The 11645-nt window shown below is 42.4% G+C and overlaps 1 protein-coding gene across 1 annotated transcript; it reads left to right on the top strand.

The window, feature by feature from the left end:
* Nucleotides 1-2915: 2915 nt before the first annotated feature.
* LOC123105416 (RNA pseudouridine synthase 7) lies at nucleotides 2916-9716 on the top strand. Its single transcript, XM_044527477.1, has 12 exons — nucleotides 2916-3194; nucleotides 3299-3342; nucleotides 3576-3653; nucleotides 3932-4032; nucleotides 4841-4928; nucleotides 5534-5612; nucleotides 6972-7054; nucleotides 7219-7284; nucleotides 8113-8169; nucleotides 8238-8363; nucleotides 8921-9141; nucleotides 9281-9716. The coding sequence occupies exons 1-12, from the start codon at nucleotides 3110-3112 to the stop codon at nucleotides 9426-9428; spliced, it is 1176 nt and encodes a 391-aa protein (XP_044383412.1). The 5' UTR covers nucleotides 2916-3109; the 3' UTR covers nucleotides 9429-9716.
* Nucleotides 9717-11645: the final 1929 nt, after the last annotated feature.

Below are 11645 nucleotides of genomic sequence, written 5' to 3' on the forward strand. Positions count from 1 at the left end.
TAACTCGAGAAAATAACTAGCCCAATGACAGAGTTAGTAAAGACTAAGGACTGATAGAACATTAACTGAAGACATAAGAAAATAGAGTGAAACAGAGAATGGACAAAGGAAATGAGAATGAGCAACAAGACTGATAAAATGAGAACATAAGTCAGAAAGGAAGAATGAAAAACTGAATAACTTAAGAACTAATGAATGCCGATAAAATAGTAAATGCTTCAGAATCTGAAAAAGAACAATGGCAAGCCACAAAAATACTGAAAGTCTTATATGCTGAAGACTTAGGAATGAGGAAGGGCACTCAATGACTGAAACTATAGACAAACCTGATGAACAAAGACGCATCACACTAAAACTACTGACCAAACTAAAGAAATGAAATCTACATTGAAACTAACTGGAAATTAAAGCTCACTGACTATCTATTAATGCAAAATGACAACCAACAAAAATGGCACATTAAATGAAAAGAGTGGACTAAGGAAAAGACTGAGAAGAACACTAAAACAAGACTTAATTGATAAACTAAACGATACATGACCGTAATAACTGAAAACTGAACTACAAACCACAACTCTAAGATACAATAGGAGACTGAATAATGAACAATAGTGAATACTGATATACAACTAAATTCTGGAGACTGATAGACAAAATACCGAATGATGAAACCGCAAATTATGAATGGTAACTAACAAAACATGAACACTGAAAACTGGAAAAAGATTGGTGAAGAAAATAACAGAAATGAATATTGAAGGAAAAAAAACGATGAACCGACGAGTGAATGACAAGACTGAGAAATGAACAAAAGAATCGAGGAACTGGTTGACCAATGAATTACTGAATACGATTCCTATTCCCCTCGCCGCCTCGATATGGGGCTGAAGACAACCAGCACAGAAGACTAAAAAAGGAGTCTGGATACGGAGAAATGATGAATGGCAAGTAAAATTGAGTGAAGACTTCACCAGCCTTTATAGATGACAAGACGGAGAATAATAAGGCAGATCAATGAAGAATGACAAGAGAATGGATAAATTATAGAAATAAAATAGCAAGCTTATAGAATGACAAACAAAGTATAGACTAAAGAAAATAAAGGGTGTGAGACTGAAGAAGGATGGGAATGTGGATTCGGTAACAACCGGGCCTTTCTTGAGCCACTTAAGTAGGACACTCCTGATTATATACTGAAAACTAAAGGAAAAAGAGTGAACAACGAAAATAGTTACCAAACAGGATAGCCACTTTTAAGTTTTGAGCCTGAAATTTAAAAGGTAGACACTTAAGTAGGACACTACAAAGTAATTTGTAAGAAGCCAACTGTTCATCTAAGAATAAGCAAAGAGAAAAAATGATTGATAACGACATAAGAGACCAGAACAAGAGACCGAGGGAGAATGGGCAAAAGATAGTAAGGTGAAGAAAATGAACAAAACCCACTAGGCCGTGACCATGTACACCTCGCCTCTAGCAGCATGCTTGTTGATATTCCTACACCGACGATCCATAATTCCATCACATCGCCTCTAGTGCATAATGACATATGTAATTCCGTGCTCGTGCAACACTGGCGATCTTCCTACTACAAAAGATTGGCATATGAGAATGGGCCAGAGCTCAACTAACTAGGAACTGAAAGAAACTTGACCACCTCAAGCAATCTGGTTGACACTAATTACTGGAAAAAAAATCAGTGGGATTGCCACTTTTGCATAAGTATCAATGCATTCACAGAAAATAAATGTTTGTATGAATTGGTTGAGGGGAATGTGGATGTTTAACAAAATGCTAGAGACCAAAAAAAGATGGGACGCATTAAACTCCAACTTAAGCTACATGAAGCTACAATTAAACCTTCTGAGTTTCTTTAAAAAGTTGTTAAGCAACAAGACTGACATACATACTCGTTGTACAAGCTTAATGACTGAGAAACAGGGACTTGCGTGACAAAAAAAGCTTGGGAAAGATATAGAGAGACAGTAAAATAAGATGGAAGACCTCCGACTATGTGATTCAGGAATGGTGCTTGTACCAAATAGCTGTCGATTTTTCATATGTGCAGAATGTAACACAAGACTACAACATTTCATGGACACCATGAATCAATCAAGCATCTAGTACCTACAAATATGTAGTATACTATTTTTACAAGATAGCATGACTTTCACAACACAAAAATTGAGCACACGGTAGCATTTCAGTTCCATCTAGATACAACAAAATCATCCCAAAATGTCATGTCACATAGCATTGGAGTTACCTTCTTTTTAATTGACTGCTGCAACTTGCAAAACTGAACTCCTATGAACCTGAAACAGCGAGAAAGGGATTAGGATTTGACTGCTGCAGATTTACAAACACTAAACCCAGATTAACCTAAAAAAATAGAGAGAATTAGGATGTGACCTGCTTGTGTTCTAGGGTTCATGAAGAAAAAGGGACAGACACCACAATACAGAGGAATGAGGCACCATAGGAAGAAGGGAGGAAGAGGGAGGCGTGCCTTGGAAAGGAGGGAGGGCACCATGGGAGGGGATGGATACAGAGAGAAGGCGCCATGGTAGGGATGCGCCTGCTGGAGCAGAGAGGCAGCAAATGGAGAGTAAAGGGGGAAGATATGCCATAAGGATAAAAAGAAAGGGAGGCCGCCGTCGCCACGAGGTCGTCGCCTCCTGCGTGGACGAGGAGGAGAAGAGACCAGAGCGAATCGGGCGCCAAACCCACTTAGACAAAGGCGGACCGAAAAGATCACCCAGACCAGCACGGATCTCTGAACAAAATCGAACGACTGAAAAAACGACCTGAAGCCAAATTGAAAACAGACGGCTGATTTTTAGTAAAAGTGTAGTTTTATGTATGTTTTTAAAGAGTTTTAAACAGACATTACCATTTACGAGACATGTTTAATCCGCCGCTACCTAATCGATCACACATCGATCCAACGGTCGTAACCCCACCCGCACCGCTACACGGCTACAGCAGCACCAGCTCTCCCCAAATCCACCTCCGCGCCGTGCGCCGCCGCCGTTCTCTTCTAGGTTTCCGGCGGTGAGCTGCTGAGACCGAGGAGTGCGCCACCGGGGCTCAGCCGTCGCCGCTTGAGATGGCGGGGGCGCTCGCGGGAGCCGGGATCGTGTGGCAGACGCCGGCCAACCCGCCCGAGGCGCAGGACTACATCTTCCGCAACGGTAACCGCTGCGGCGCAGCCTCGCCCCGTCCCACCCCCTCTGAGTTTCTAACCCTAAACCCTCCCGGAACTAACCATTGAAGAATGGCTCTCTTCTCTTCGCAGGGCGGCGCTACGTGAGGCCCTATTACTTCGAGTTCATCTCCCATGTAAACCAATCCTCTCTTACAGTTTCAATTGCTCAGGGCGTATGTGCAGTAGTCGTTGATTTTGCTGCTCCAGTCAAAATAATGAAGCCACACAATCATTTACAACTCTGAATGTTTTAGCCTAATTTTCTGTTTTGTTCGAGTGATGGGATAATAATAACATTAAAGATTTGTTTGTTGCAAGTGGTCTTTACGAGATATTGTTTGGACCAAATTCTGAATTTGGTTTGCAGGCGAAGAACAGATGGGCTGGGAAGACCATTGTAGATCTCTTCACGGATGAATTCAAGGGGCGGCCCCGTGAATACTATGTAGGCGTGCATTACTCTCTTTTAACACTGTCTGCATCACACCGTTCTTTGCTCGTATGCTCAAGCAGAAGATCATTCTGTTTTAGCTGTAGAAATTCATTTACCAGAAGTCTAGAACCCTGCTTCTGAATATATTTGTTGTCCGTTCCGCATTCCACTATCTTGAACTGCGTAGTGTCTTTTATGATCTACGCTAGTACATTTATTTCTGAGCAGCTATATTTGTACTTTGGTAATATCTTTTCTTCTGTATCTGAAATAAATGATGAAACTGCTAGGTTCATGCAGTGAAGTGCGGGAGGCTTCAGGTGGATGAGCAAATGGTTGAAGAAGACTATATTGTGAAATCATCACAAAAGATAAGCCATTTCTTGCACAGGTGTGTCAAGGTTTTTAAGGCTCATTTAGATTATTGCTTCGTAGTGGTCCATTTAGCAAAACTGATTACTCCCTCGTTCAGACGTTCAGTAAATACAAGTTTTTGGGAAATACATGTAGTTAAACTGCTCTAGCTCTGGCCACTAACTTAGAAATTCTATAAAAAAATAATCTATTTGTAGCATGACAAGTGCATAATTTGTTAGTCTAAGCCAATTGCTGTGACCATTGGATTTGTATGGAGATATATGCTAGTAAGTGGATTTACATGTACTTATTCTATAACAACACACAGGTATGCAGCTTGTATGCAAAGTAGTGGTCAAACTTGCTTGTTGGAGATCCTGGCGGTGTCCTAAACGGCATGTATTCACAGAGCAGTATTGTAGCTGAGAATTATTTTTTCTACCTCCAAACAAGTGTTCCAAAATTGGGTGCAACATAAGTTATTACTGCACATGATATCCTCTTACATGAACCACAAAAAATCCAAATAAAACAGTTTAGCAACTAATGGATATATTCATATATTGCTGAATGTCACATTTATCTTTCTTATTTTCATTTATGATATTATTTAGCTACACTAAATTAAGAAATAGTTGTACTCTGTATTAGTGCCAATGACATTTATTATTGATATATTGGCTTTTAAGACAATAGTGATTGCTAGTTTGAACATGCATGCATGCTTCCTTTGGCTTCTAACAACTGAAGCTATTTATTCTTGCTTTAACATAAATAACTCGTGTATATTTCTCATTTAAAATTTTGAGTTGGCATATTCCTGAAGGTGGTTACTCTTTCAGGCACGAGCCACCAGTCTTGGGTGGTAATATTGTAATCCTTCAGAATGAAGTTGATGTTGTAACTGTTTGCAAACCGGCATCTGTTCCAGTAAGCCTATAATTGTAATATTCGGGAAAGATGTTATACTATGTGACGCATGACAAAAAATACTATGCAGCTTTCCTCTTTTAATAAATTTCATGAAAATTGCTTGTATAATATAATAATATTACAGTTATTGAAACTTCTTGATCGGAATTACATGAACAGCTGAACTATAACCAATGAGGTTCTACCAAGTCTGCAACTTATACAAGCTTTGCTCTTAAAGTTTATTTTATTGCATTTTTTCTGCCAGAGGGGCTTCTTTGGAATTACAAGGACATATTTTGTAGCAATTATTGTGTCGTACATTGTTGTAGCTACTAATCACCAGAACCATGGTTCAGAAAAAAGAAGAAGACTAATCACTATAACCTTTCTATAATATGAAAATAATTTATGTTAGTCATGTTTGAATTCATGAATTCATGGTGAAGTGTGAAATTTGTTTTGATAAAGAGTTAGCCATAATATATTCAGTCGATGAGATTTCTGCCTGTTTCAAGATGAACACTGCATTTGACAACTAGAATACCAATTCTGTCTGTCAGCTATATTTAGCTTCATTCACTAATTGGTACTTACAAAAGGGAAGTGTTCTTCTTGTGTAGGTTCATCCCTGTGGACAGTACCGTAAAAACACCGTAGTAGGCATTATGGAGGCAGAACATGGATTGACGCCCCTATTTCGTATCCTTTGCTTCAGAAATGCCATCACTGGGTAATGGCTTCCATTATACTCCCTCAACTACTCTTTAGGAGAAAGTCCTTTTCGTTTCCTCAAACTATTTATTGTGCTCACATTGACCCCGTAAACTAAATTTGGGATCACTGGACGTCTAAACACCCTTCCTCTGCGATTCCAGGCAAACAGTGATTTGTAATGCTTGAACGCCATGCAGGGAACTTATGCAGCAAAGAGGATAATTCATCACTGTCTTATCCCCTCCTCTTGGTCATGTACTCGCCCGCCTTCAGGCGTGACAGGAAAACAGGGACAGTCCATGCCGCTTCTTGCTCTCGTGGTACGGTCTCGAAGACGTGAGTTCCACACCGTGTGATTTTGGTTCCTGCCTGCTGCACCTCGATGTTCACACCTCAGATCTCCACCATGCAAGCTCCGCGGCCGTACCCTGCTGGCTGTTCGACCGCCTCTGTGCCGCCGCCCCCCCCCCCCCCCCCCCCCCCCCCCAAAGCTCTGTGAGGTCTTAGACTCCACGTGCCCCTTCTGTGATCCTCAACCACATGTGACGTTTCGTGCGCTCCCACTGACTCTGTTATGAATTGACAGAGGACTGATTCTTTAGTGTGGATTGGGATATGAGTGAGTTAGGAAGAGAAAAGGGACAGAAAATTGGATTAAAAATCACCCACAGGGGCACATTTTGCAAATAACATGGAAGCAACATCGTTGGGATTGCTTCACTTTCTGGCTCTGCTGCTGCAGCTGCAGTGCTTTAATTTCTCAATTATTGAGGGCCTTGCCTTGTTGCCGTATGTGTCTAGGAATTCAGAGTGGGGATGGAATGGTCGATAGGAATTCAGAGTGGGGATGGGATGGTTGATCTCACCGGTTATTGCCATGTGCCTGCGCAACTGCTCCACCACAAGCACCCGCTCAAGGATCCACAACAAGATTAGTTCATGACCGTAGCTGGACCTGAAGCTTCACGTGATATCTCAGTTGAGGAGGCCACAAGCACCCGCTCAAGGATCCACAACAAGATTAGTCCATGACCGTAGCTGGACCTGAAGCTTCACGTGATGTCTCAGTTAAGGAGGCGAAGCATGAGGCGGAGCCAACCTGAAGCCACATCAGCACCTATCCGGCTATCCTTGAGCCATGCCAGCATCGATCCCTGAGTAGAGGGTTAAGTCAATGCAAAGTTATAAATCAGGGGTGTTATCTGTGCAAAATTTAGTTTATGGGGTGATGTGAGCATGACAAAATGGACTTTCTTTTGTTTCTTCCTTTTGCTGTATCTTTGTACTTCTACTGCTATTTATGGATGTCCAAAAATTCCTTGACCACCTCTATTATTGTTTCAGCTGTGCATCGGTTAGACCGGTTAGTTTCAGGTCTACTTATATTCGCTAAAAGTGCTGAGCGAGCAGAATGTTTCAGGCAACAGGTGCTAGCACTCACCTTTTATTATCACTCCGTACCTGTTCATTGTGCAGTCTACAGTCAGCATACCATCCTGTTTATCATGTGTGTCTGCTTACCTTACGTTCTGCCCATTGAGATATTTTATCTTATTACATAGTTTGTTCATCTGAATTACTGTTACCACAGATAGAAGCTAATTTGCTGCAGAAAGAATATGTAGCCAAAGTTGTTGGTGTATTTCCTGAAGGCGAGGTAATGATGTTTGTTTACTGCAACAGTTGTATGGTGTATCTTTAGATCCATGAACAGAAGCTGTTTCTGTTGTAAAATAAGTTGAATAGATTTTTATGGTTTGTCTACTTTAAAAGGGTTTGAAGGACAGGCCAGGCGCAGTGGTGAAATACTCCCCACTTGTGCCAAGAGGTCCTGGGTTCGATGCGGCCTCTCTGCATTGCACTGTACAGGCTTGCCTCGTATAATCCTTCCCCAGACCCCACCTGGTGTGGGAGCTTCTAGCACTGGGTCCGTCCATTGTCTACTTCAAAAGGGTTTCTTGCATTGTCATCCTGAGGTTTATGTTATTCACATGTCTCAGTTCTTCAGATTTTGCTTCTTACTATGCAAAAGCTTTTAGAATATCTTGAGATCTCGTGTGACCGAATTGCGTAGCTTCACAGTTATACTATATAAACATTTCAACAAAAGGGAACTCCACCACTTTGGGGAGCCATTAGCTTCATACCCGTATAGTAAATCAGAAATGTTGTGCCGGGAGCAGAGAGTTCAGACTTCCTGAATGCAAACCAAGTCCCTTGAGTGGAACTTCCTAGTCTTTAGCAAATTTATAAAATAAAAGCTATGACCACCAGGCCTGGAATGTCTTTACTCTTTAGCAAATATTTATTTATAAAATAAAAGCTATAACCACCAGGTTGGGAATGTCTCAGTGGCAAATTCTTTAAAACAGAAGAAACCTTGAAAAAGGAAAAATACCCCTGTGATACGCCTTCCTTTACCTATTTCTAGATTGATTTATTTTATTTTGTGTCATGCATTTTATTTAGTTGGATTTCTTTGCAGCAAACTGTTGACGCTAATGTAAACTTCAATGCACGGGAAGGAAGGAGCACTGTTGAGGTCTGTAAAGTATTGTGAGTTGTTTTTGTCCAAAAGTACACATGCTGAGTTTGGTTTTTCAACCACAGGTTTCTAACGGTCCTGGTAAAGCCCTCCCAAGTGGAAAACAAGCATGCACCAAGTTTCAGAGGATTTGCACTGATGGGAACCACAGCATTGTCTTGTGCAAACCTGTCACTGGCCGAACTCACCAGGTACCTAATCCTGTTTTACCCTTTATAAATGCATGTGTGTCTGCTTACGTTCACACAGATGAAATATCCTGGTAATAAAAATTAAAAGCCTAGCTCGTGAATCATCCCGACACTGTGAAAGATTTGAAGGCTGTGCAATGCTTATCTGTACAATGAAGGGGCCCGGAACTGCCAGAGGTTGGTTCATTAAATCGTGCACGAACCTAGCCTTTGGAAGATGACCGGAGCCAAGGTGTTGTGCCGGTTGCCACTACACAGGAGTCCTCCTAATGGTTGCCGGAACCTGTTATATCATTGTACTATATGAATCATACTATGTCTTAACTACCTGTTAGACGAGGCCTCCATGATGAAGAACCTGGCCATCGTAGTTAACATTTGAACGATCAATGCCTCCTTTCCATGATCCATACATCTTGTTTTCTTGTTTAAGAAGCTTCATGCTGGATAGAAATAATCTTAATTGTGCTGCCCATATGTATATTTTTGTTAAGTTTGTGGGTTTTGTGTATTGCTGATACATATTTTCTGTTTCTCCAAAACTGTGAAAAATGTAGATACGGGTGCATCTAAAACACCTTGGTTACCCAATAGCTAATGATGAGCTCTATGTTTCGGGGGATTTTTGTCCGCGTTCATCAAAGGGGACGAGTATCCATAGGGCAACCTCACTAGCGTGCTCATTGCCATCATCAGATCCTGACAACGGTGCTGAAGCTGATTTGGAATTTGGTATTGACCCAATGTGTACGAATTGTCCAAATCTCGCTCCTGTCGGGTGAGTGCCTACAAGTTCACTTGATCATAAAGGGCAGGCTCGAACTAACAAACATTTTGAGATCAGTCTGTAGCAGGCAGTTACGAGATCAGTATGAATTCTTCGGGCGTTTTTTATAATCTTTTGTTCTTTTTGGCAGTTATGATGGCGACGAGGAGGGACTATGGCTGCATTGTGTGCGATATACTGGCCCCGATTGGTGCTATGAATGCCCATATCCTGACTGGGCATCCCTTGACAATGTGTCAGGGAAGAAAATGAAGTCTGATGTACCACCAGAAAATTAAGTCGAGAAAGCAAACGACATCTTGATGGTAGCCCGCCAACTAGTATGGCTGAAATTTTGGATGCCTATGATCACTTTGATGCCCATGGTACTATTGTCTTGTCACTTTTGGATATAACTCTTTCTAAAGATGTATGTGGTTCACGTGGTATATCCTAGTTAAGTTTCCTCTTAGATAATTTAGTCAGGTTGGTTTTATACCAACATTTCTCTATGTAAGGTTTACATAACATAATATCCATCTCCCCTGCAAAAAGACAAACATTATATCCATCTGAATTTTTTACCAGTGTAGTCTTACAATATAGATTTCACTTGATGGTTTGCAAATGGTGTGATCATGGTACTTCATTGTTACTCCCTTCGTAAACTAATATAAAAACGTTTAGATAACTAACATAATGATCTAAACGCTCGTATACTAGTTTACAGAGCAAGTATGTTCTTTCTCACCCTCTGAGCCAGAGCTCAAACACGAGTGGAGACGGGCTGGAGGTGAATTGGAAAGACTGGGAGGCAGCCTCCGCTAGGATTTTTGCTGCGTTGGGAATGGCTCAAGCGTACGGACGATCTCCGGCCATGGCAAGGGCTGAACCTGATGGCCGACAAACAAGTGACCATGGCGTTCAACAGCTTGGTCAAATGGGAGGTTGGCAATGGGAGACGTGTGTTGTTTTGGAAGGACAGATGGATCAATGGAAGCTCCATCGCTGAGGTGGCTCCGATGATCAGAGCCATGATCAAGACACAGGTCGCCAATAGGAAAACGGTTAAGGATGCTTTACATCTTCATACTTGGACATCTGACATTGTTGGGGATATGAGCACGGATGCCATGGTGCAATTCATCCGGCTTTGGGATCTGGTCATTGGTATGAGCCTGGTCCCTGACTCTGAAGACAAACCACTATGGGAATGGAGCTCTAATGGTATCTATTCAGCCCGCACCGCCTATAAAATGCTATGCGAGGGAGGCATCAGATTTCAATGCTCTTCGGCAATATGGAAATGTTGGGCGCCATTGACCTGCAAGATATTCATATGACTGGCGCTGCAATACCGCGTTTGGACATCCGATAGGAGGCAACGACATGGCCTTCAAGATCATAGCTCACCATGTTTTCTTTGTGAGCAGGAAGAGGACACGGTGGATCACATCTTGCTGCAATGCGTCTATGCTCGTCAAGTTTGGTTCAATTGCTTCAGGCGACTTGGCATTGAGCTTTCTATACTCCCAACACAGCAAGATCGTTTGGAGGCATGGTGGTCCGTTTCCAGGAAACGCATCGTCAAGCCTCACCGTAAGGGATTTGACGCGCTCGTCATCTTGATATGCTGGAATCTCTGGAAGCAAAGAAACGGCAGAGTGTTCTCGCACTCCAACAATGCCAATGAATGGGGGGTCGCGGACATTATTGCTCGAGAACTAAGACTTTGGATAGCGGCTCGAAGGAGAGGAGTTCAACAGCTTGCCGAGTAGTTGCTTAGTGTGTGGAGTGGAGTGGAGTTTGGGTTGGCTCCCGCTGTGGGATTAGCCACCCGTTGTAATTCTTGTAATTAACCCTCTGTCTTCTATAAAGTTAAGGTACACATTTTGCGTACTCTAAAAAAAAGATAAGATCGGATGGCTGATGTCAATTTACTACGCAATCGGACAGCTGAGAATCCCCAAAAGCTCAAGAAGCCCTCTGATGCCTCCACCAATTGCACCTTTAAATGGACAGAGTGCTCATAAACAAATTCTGCCGCCACAACATAGCAGATAATTGACGCTAGTGTTCTTAGAGTACTCTTCTATTCCAAAGAATAACAAGACGCACGTGCATTTTCAAATTCAACTTTGAGACGACGCTGCATGTCTCCCATCTCCGTGCCAGAGAGCTAATGAACAGTCAAAGCTGATGGCGTCACCAGCAGCACGATGGTGTGTGTGTGGGTGGGTGGGTGTGCGTGTGTGGGTGGGTGGGTGTGCGTGTGTGCGTGTGAGAGTTTGAAGAATTTAAGGTTGGTGCATATTAAACCTAAAATCTAAAAAGTGGCCGCGCACGATTTGACGCGATCGAGCGCCCGGCTGGGAACCACACGATCTCTATCACGCGCGTCCGTCCCCACATCAGGTGCCATCTGGTCGGCAGCCAACCTACCTCTCTCTCGTTCTCTCCCAACCTGTCTCTCTCTCTCTGTCTATTCTCCCTTCCTTACAGATCTGGATCGGAGG

Source organism: Triticum aestivum, chromosome 5A (assembly GCF_018294505.1).
Source record: "Triticum aestivum cultivar Chinese Spring chromosome 5A, IWGSC CS RefSeq v2.1, whole genome shotgun sequence".
Classification (NCBI taxonomy): Eukaryota; Viridiplantae; Streptophyta; class Magnoliopsida; order Poales; family Poaceae; genus Triticum; species Triticum aestivum.